Genomic DNA, 8,403 nt, shown 5'->3' on the forward strand with positions numbered 1-8,403 from the left:
AATTCCAATAATGGGTACAGATAGGACAATGTTCCCTGCATTTGTATTCAAAGAGATAGAAAAGGATATCTATCTATTTCACTATCAAATAGTTCTACTTACTGAACAGCAAATACAAAACATATTTCACACATATTTCTTCAAATGTGCCTAGCTGGTTTACTTCTTTAAGTAATGCTCTTTCAAACACATAGATCAGATTCAATCAACTCCCAGATTAAGCAGAATGAAATTTCCTTTGGCTGTCTTTAAAAAAAAAAAAATAGGCCGGGCTCGGTGGCTCTTGCCTGTAATCCTAGCACTCTGCGAGGCCAAGGCAGGCAGATCACAAGGTCAAGAGATCGAGACCATCCTGGCCAACATGGTGAGACCCTGTCTCTACTGAAAATAAAATTAGCTGGGCGTGGTGGCACACCCTGCAAACTCAGCTACTCAGGAGGCTGAGGTTGGAGAATCGATTGAACCTGGGAGGTGGAGGTTGCAGTGAGACCAGATTGCACCACTGCACTCCAGCCTGGCAACAGAGCGAGACTAGTCTAAAAAAAGAAAAAGAAAAAGAAAAAGAAAATATATTTAAAAATAACTCCACCTCCTGAAGAATATACATAGGTATTCACAGTACTCTTCTTTCATTATTTCTGTGTATAAAAATTGGAGGAAAAAACATCAAATTGGAAATCTAGCCCTTCCACCTCCCCTCAGTCTCCCAAAATCCCCATTTCCAATTTACATGACACCTTTTCTCCTCTGCAGCATAAAACTGCCTCCTTTAAATGGAGGTTTCCAAACGTCTGGAATACACATGTAGAAGGATAGATACACTCCTTGAAGAGGCCACTTTTTGCCACTTTCCCTAACAATGTTCTGCTTCTACCCACAAACCACTAATATGTGTTTAGTTGCCACTATTAGGATCTTAGTTTGAGGAAACGACATCTATTATGTGTCCTCAAAGAGCAAAAAGGAAATTCCAAAAAGTTTGACAGAGTTAGAAATCTTAGCTGTACCTATCCTTCTAGTCTTCAAGCCGAAGATGAGAAGTTAGGTAAGGCCTCACATTTCTAGTGTTTCTGGAAACCTTTCTTTCTGTCTCCTGCTTATGTATGTCTTTTCCTCTATCTGAATTACTTTTGTATAGAACAATAGAGGATGAGATGAAGGGGGGAGGGGAGAATGCCAAGACTAGCAAATTTCTACAAACCAGTGGTCTTCCTAGAGCTTGTACGCCTAAAACAAATCTGGTAATACAAAAGAACCAAAACCAGTTTCAAGCAGCAGCTTCATTATATTTGTCAACCTTTGGGGCTAATTCCATATACCTACAGGTCTGGAAAAAGCTCCCAAACTTTGAGAATTGTCAAATATACACTTGTAGTCTGAAGCATTAAACCTAGATTATAAATTATCAATGTCACTTAACTGAATTACACCAAGCAATGGCAAACTTGATTTCATTAAGAGATACTGTTAAAAGCACATTCAGACTTCAGAAGGGCAAGACCCCATAACCCAGTCACAAACACAGCTTCAAATGCTTCCTCAACTTTTCAAGCTTTGGGACGCCAAGTCACTGGGAGTTAGCAGCTAAAACATGGGGTTCAATGCAAACTGACCAAAGGAAGTGAAGAAAACAAAGCATATATTAATTTCAGCACCAAGAATACGGATTTGGGAATTACATCTACTGTAGTAAACAGCAGATCAAATATCTACTGCTAATAAACAGATCATTCTTTACAACCTAAGTACGCCAGGCATTTTTTTTTTTTAAATGTTTAAATGGCTAGCCACAAATTGTCCTAGTCGAAACTGATGGCAAAATCCTAAACTGGTCTTCGGCGAGAAGACACTCTGCATGGAGCATCACACAAAAGACAGAAAAGAACAGACACGCTCTCGGCCTCGGCGGATTGCGGCCAGGAGCCCAGGTCTTCGTCCCAGACCCCGGCAACAGGGAGGAAAATAAAAGGGGGGAAGGAAGGGGTGGGGGTGGGGTCCTGTTCCCTGAATGCGCCTGGGACTGAGGAACGAAGAGGGAAGGAGCGAGTGCAGCACGGAGGAAGCGGGGAAAGCAGCAGACCGGCGTTAGCGGCTTCCAAGGCCGGCAACACCTCGAGCCCGCACCAGGCCCTGCCCTCCCGGCCCCACCTCCTCACCTCCCTCACATCCTGCAGACACTCGAGCACCGCCAGGTTGTTGCTCCAGGTGTGCTTGGGGCACACGCGGGTGACGTCCTCCCTGCAAGACTCTTCTTCCGCCAGCTTCCAGCCCCCGCCAGCTCCCGCTCCACCCCGCCGGGCCGGAGGCCCACCCGCCGGGAAAGGCGGCTGCGGCGGCTGAGGCTGCTGCTGTTGCTGTTGCTGCTGCTGTTGTTGCTGCTGCTGTTGCTGTTGTTGCTGCTGCTGTTGCTGCTGCTGCTGCTGCTGGAGTTGCGATGACTGAGGCAGCTGGGGCAGCTGCTGACCCGCCGGGCCGCCGCCTCCAGCCTGCCCTACGAACGACACGAAGTGGGCTCCGGGGCCCTGGCCCTGGCTGTGGACGCCCTGGCCCGGGAGTTTCTCGGCCCCGGCCGCAGCGAGCAGCAGCAACTGCAGCACCGCCGACAAGCGGAACATCCTCGGTACACGTCCACACGCCGCCATCTTGGGTCCGCGGCGAGCTCGACGCACTCGCCGGCGCCGCGTATTTAAATGAGGGGCGGAGCCGCTGGGCGTGGTAGCGTGGCCCCGCTGAGCCCCGCCCCTCCCCGCGCCGACCCGCGAGCCCAGAGTGGGGTGAAGGAGGAGGCAGGGCTGGGAGCTGCACACGCCCTGGACCGGCGGGCGGGAGAGCGGCACTCCTTACCCGGGGGTTGCTGGGGTTTCTTAAAAAGCCCGGGCAGGGCGGCCTTGTCTAATTCCTTTTGTTGTCGTCACAGAAAAAAAAAAAATCAGGGGAATTAGGATTGCCACAACCAAAATGGCCGTTAGAATATGTTGCCGGTTCAATGACTTGGAAAACAAAAACTTTCTATGTAAAGGTGAACTTTGCACGACCAGGTGTGTTCCGGAATCGGAAAGCCTCTCCTTGCATCGCTCCCTCCTTCCTTCCTTCCACCTGCCTCAAAAGTCTTTCTTAGCCAAAGAGAGAGACAGTATTGAATAGGGTTAAGAGCATAGGTTCTTGGGTAAGAAAAAAAATTAAGGTTATAATCCTTGCTCTTTGGCAGAGTAGGCAAGAGCTCAAATGTAAAGTATCATTGACAAGATTCGAAATAATAATAAGGGAAGTGCCTGGCCCACAATATGGAAATTAAAAAGTCACAGCCAGTATTGTTAATAAACTGGGAAGCTCTTGGTGCATGAATCCTGATTTTAAGCCAGCATTTAGATTCATGTTTAAGGGATGAAAAAATAATGAAACACATCTGTGAGGACTCGAGTTAAGTCAGTGTGTTGGTAACGTTATTGACCTGCAGGCACCCCACACTAGCGTCCCTTCCCTGTCCTTAGGAGAGAGGATATGTTCCCAAAGCCTCTTCACATCCGCTGTGTAATCTGAGCCATGCATCAGGCCTGCGTTTAGGTTCTTATTTAACTGAAGAATGGCACAGAGATGTTAACAGTTCTGCAAGGAGGCATTAAATGAGCTGGCCAGGACGAACTCTGCCAGCCTGTAGACAGCTAGGCTGGCCACTAGAATCCCTGGGTCTTCCCACCAACCTGATGCACTTTTATCCCACTCTGTCTATGCACATGTTGGGGAATGAGGGCTTTTGGGATATGTAATCTCCACTGGTCATTGTATCCAAAAATGCAGCTTCTGCTGTCCTGATCCACAATTGAGCAGTCAAGACTGGATTAGACATATATAGAACCTGAGAAGTCAGGAACTCAGGGAACCCAAAAAGAGATTCTGAGAGTAAAGATGTTCTGTGAATACAAATTGCCCACTGTGGTTGACCCTGGGCCTCTATCATGGGGAATGAGAGCTTGTTGGCATCTCCACCAGCAGTCACCCTTGCTACTGCCATAAAATGATCGTGAGGCTGCTGCTAACCGTGAGCCCTGACTAAGGCAGCCCCATGTTCATTAGCAAACACATGGCATAGATAAATTTCAGTCAAGCAGCCTGGAGACATCACCAGAAGTCCTTGAGGTATCATTAGGGTATATTAATTTTTTTTTTTTTTTTTTTTTGAGATGGAGTCTCACTCTGTCACCCAGGCTAGAGTAGTGCAGTGGCACGATCTCGGCTCACTACACCTCCACCTCCCGGGGTCCAGCAATTCTCCTGCCTCAGCCTCCCAAGTAGCTGGTATGTGCCACCATACCTGGCTAATTTTTGTATTTTCAGTAGAGATGGGGTTTCACCATGTTGGCAAAGCTGGTCTTGAACCCCAAACCTCAGGTGATCTGCCCACCTCAGCCGCCCAAAGTGCTGGGATTACAGGCGTGAGCCACCGCATCTGGACTCCATTAATTTTCGATGCTGGGTCTGCATCTGTTTAGACAAGTGGGAGATTATTTTAAGCCAGTTTAACTAGAAATTGACAATCTTAGGCCAGCAGTTGCTTATCTTTCAGCCTGAACTGAGGAAACCCAATAGCAGCCACAGATTGCCGCCATAGATACGGAGGAGTACACATGCCTATCTTGAAATCTCAGTGACCAAGAAGCAAGAAACTGAGATAAATCTGGGAACCTGGCCAGCTTGGACTGGGTCAGGCAAGCGTAGACCTTACAGAAGCCACGAGCCCCCAGACCAATGGAGACAGTTGTCCTATCTCGGGTCTCCTGAAGTCATTGGCTTTTCAATATAAAATATACTATCTCTAGGCCGGGCGCCGTGGCTCACGCCTATAATCCCAGCACTTTGGGAGGCCGAGGCGGGTGGATCACGAGGTCAAGAGATTGAGACCATCCTGGTCAACATGGTAAAACCCTCTCTCTACTAAAAGTACAAAAATTAGCTGGTCACGGTGGCGTGCGCCTATAGTCCCAGCTACTCGGGAGGCTGAGGCAGGAGAATTTCTTGAACCCAGGAGGCGGAGGTTGTGGTGAGCCGAGATCACATCATTGCACTCCAGCCTAGGTAACAAGAGTGAAACTCCATCTAAAAAAAAAATATATATATATATATATATATACTATCTCTATCAGGAACAGAGAATTCTTTTTACTCTTTATTGTACCCTTTGTTTCCTGATCATCACTTTCTTATTCATCCAGTAGGCATCTGTTGAGCATTTTCTTTCTTTTTTTTTAAGACGGAGCCTCACCCAGGCTGGAGTGCAGTGGTGCGATCTTAGCTTATTGCAACCTCCGACTCCTAGGTTCAAGTGATTCAATTATCCTGCCTCAGCCTCCCAAGTAGCTGGGATTACAGGTGTGCACCACCATACCCTGCTAATTTTTTTATTTTTAGTAGAGATGGGGTTTCATCATGTTATCCATGCTGGTCTCGAACTCCTGACCTCAAGTGATCCATCCACCTCAGCCTCCCAAAGTGTTGGGATTACAGGCATGAGCCACCGCACTCAGCCATGAGCATTTTTTGTTTGTTTTGAGACAGGGTCTCCCTCTGTTGCCCAGGCTAGAGTGCAGTGGCATGATGATCATGGCTGACTGCAGCCTCAACCTCCTGGGCTCAAGCACTCTTCCCGTTTCAGCCTCCTCAGTAGCTGGGACTACCAGTGTGTGCCACCATGCCCAGCTAATTATAATTTTTTTGTGTAATTTTAGTATTTTGTTTTTTGAGACAGATTCTTGCTCTGTCACCCAGACTAGAGTGCAATGTCATGATCATGGCTCACTGCATCCTCAGCCTCCCGAGCTCAAGTGGTCCTCCCACCTTGGCCTCCCAAATTCCTGGGATTACAGGTATGAGCCCTGCACCCAGCCTGTTAAGCTTTTTTCCTTTCTTTCTTTTTTTTCTGAGACAGAGTTTCACTCGTTGCCCAGGTTGGAGTGCAATGGCGCTATCTCAGCTCACCGAGTGCAAGCTATTCTTCTGCCTCAGCCTCCCGAGTACCTGGGATTACAGGCATGTGCCACTACGACTGGCTAATTTTGTATTTTTAGTAGAGACAGGGTTTCTCTATATTGGTCAGGCTGGTCTTGAACTCCCGACCTCAGGTGATCTGACCACCTCAGCCTCCCAATGTGCTGGGATTACAGGCATGAGCCACTGAACCTGTCCTGCATTTTGTTGTTTAATGTGCCAGGCATTGCTCAAGAACTAGATTATTTTGTGAACATTAGTATTAGGCAATAAATAAACAAATGGATTATATGAGAAACAAAAAGTAAACACAGAGCAAGATAATTTCAGATAATATAAATGCTTTGAAGAAAATAACAATAAAAGACATGGTGTGACTGGGGAGGAGAGAGGCTTTATATAAAGGCAGCTGGGGAAAGGCTCTCGGGGTCATAACTGAGCTATCACTCAGAGAGCCTTTCCCTATCTTTTATCTCTTTATCTTTCCCTATATCTTTTTTTTTTTTGAGACGGAGTCTTGCTCTGTCACCCAGACTGGAGTGCAGCGATGTGATCTTGGCTTTGCAACCTCTGCCTCCTGGGGTCAAGTGATTCTCCCAACTCAACCTCCTAAGTAACTGGGATTACAGGTGCCTGCCACCACACCCAGCTAATTTTGGTATTTTTAGCAGAGATGGGTTTCACCATTTTGGACAGGCTAATCTCGAACTCCTGACCTCAGGTGATCCATCCATCTTGGCCTCCCCAAGTGCTGGGATTACAGGCGTGAGCTACTGCACCTGGCTTTTTTCCTGTATCTTTATGCCACTTGGGAATAAGCATTCAAAATGAAGGCCCGCTAGGCACAGTGGCTCACACCTGTAATCTCAGCACTTTGGGAGGCCAAGGCAGGTGAATCACCTGAGGTCAGGAGTTCAAGACCAGCCTGGCCAACATGGTGAAACTCCGTCTCTATTAAAAATACAAAAATTAGCTGGGCATGGTGCTGCAGCCTATAGTCCCAGTTACTCAGGAGGCTGAGGCGGGAGGATCATTTGAAAGTGGCAGGTGGCCGGGCGCGGTGGCTCACTCCTGTAATCCCAGCACTTTGGAAGGCCAAGGTGGGTGGATCACGAGGTCAAGAGATCGAGACCATCCTGGTCAACATGGTAAAACCCCGTCTCTACTAAAAATACAAAAAATTAGCTGGGCATGGTGGCATGTGCCTGTAATCCCAGCTACTCAGGAGGCTGAGGCAGGAGAATTGCCTGAACCCAGGAGGCAGAGGTTGCGGTGAGCTGAGATTGCGCCATTGTACTCCAGCCTGGGTAACAAGAGCGAAACTCCGTCTCAAAAAAAAAAAAAAGAAAAAAGCGGCAGGTGGAGGTTGCAGTGAGCTGAGATCGTGCCACGGCACTCCAGCCTGGGTGACAAAATGAAACCATGTCTCAGAAAAATTAAAAAAAAGGTGGGGCCAGGCAAGGTGGCTCATGCCTGTAATCCCAGCACTTTGGGAGGCCGACGTGGGTAGATCACTTTAAGTCAGGAGATCAAGACCAGCCTGGCCAACATGGTGAAACCCAATCTCTACTAAAAATACAAAAATTAACTGGGTGTGGTGGTGGGCATTTGTAATCCCAGTTACTCAGGAGGCTGAAGCAGGAGAATCACTTGAACCTGAGAGGCAGAAGTTGCAGCAAGCTGAGATCGCAGCACTGCACTCCAACCTGGGTGACAGGGTGACAGAGACTCAGTCAAGAAAAAAAAAAAAAAAAAAAAAAGATGGTGCATGCCTGTAATCCCAGCTATTTGGGAGGCTGAGGCAGGAGAATCGCTTGAACCCAGGAGGCAGAGGTTGCGGTGAGCCAAGATTGCATTGCAGTCCAGCCAGCCTGGGCAACAAGAGTGAAACTCGGTCTCAAAATATAAAAAAAGAAAAAAAAAAAAGAAGGCCTGTATGCTGAATTGAAATGAGGAAAAAAAAGAATGGAAGAAGCAGTGAGTGGGGTGAGTCAGAGAACTGGCCAGAAGTCAGATCATATAAAGTCTTTTCTTTTCTCTTTAATTATTATTATATTTATTTTATTTTTATTTATTTTTTTTTTTTTGAGGCGAAGTTTCGCTCGTTACCCAGGCTGGAGTGCAATGGCGCGATCACGGCTCACCGCAACCTCCGCCTCCTGGGTTCAGGCAATTCTCCTGCCTCAGCCTCCTGAGTAGCTGGGATTACAGGCACGCGCCACCGTGCCCAGCTAATTTTTTGTATTAGTAGAGACGGGGTTTCACCATGTTGACCAGAACGGTCTCGATCTCTTGACCTCGTGATCCACCCGTCTCGGCCTCCCAAAGTGCTGGGATTACAGGCTTGAGCCACCGCGCCCGGCCTATATTTATTTTTAATAGAGACAAGAGTCTCACTCTGTTGCCCAGGCTGGTCTTGAA

At 47.6% G+C, this 8,403-nt stretch overlaps 1 protein-coding gene across 1 annotated transcript in view; it reads right to left on the minus strand.

Moving 5' to 3' along the window:
* Positions 1-2,642, minus strand: part of GLG1 (golgi glycoprotein 1) — a 155,550-nt gene extending 152,908 nt beyond the window's left edge. Inside the window, exon 1 of the mRNA XM_012437442.3 lies at positions 2,157-2,642. Within this exon, the coding sequence (XP_012292865.2) occupies positions 2,157-2,642 (486 nt within the window). The remainder of the gene's footprint in view (positions 1-2,156) is intronic.
* Between the last annotated feature and the right edge of the window lie 5,761 nt (positions 2,643-8,403).

This window comes from Aotus nancymaae, unplaced genomic scaffold (genome assembly GCF_030222135.1).
Source record: "Aotus nancymaae isolate 86718 unplaced genomic scaffold, 86718_ANA_hifiasm-v0.15.2.pri h1tg000030l, whole genome shotgun sequence".
Lineage (NCBI taxonomy): Eukaryota > Metazoa > Chordata > Mammalia > Primates > Aotidae > Aotus > Aotus nancymaae.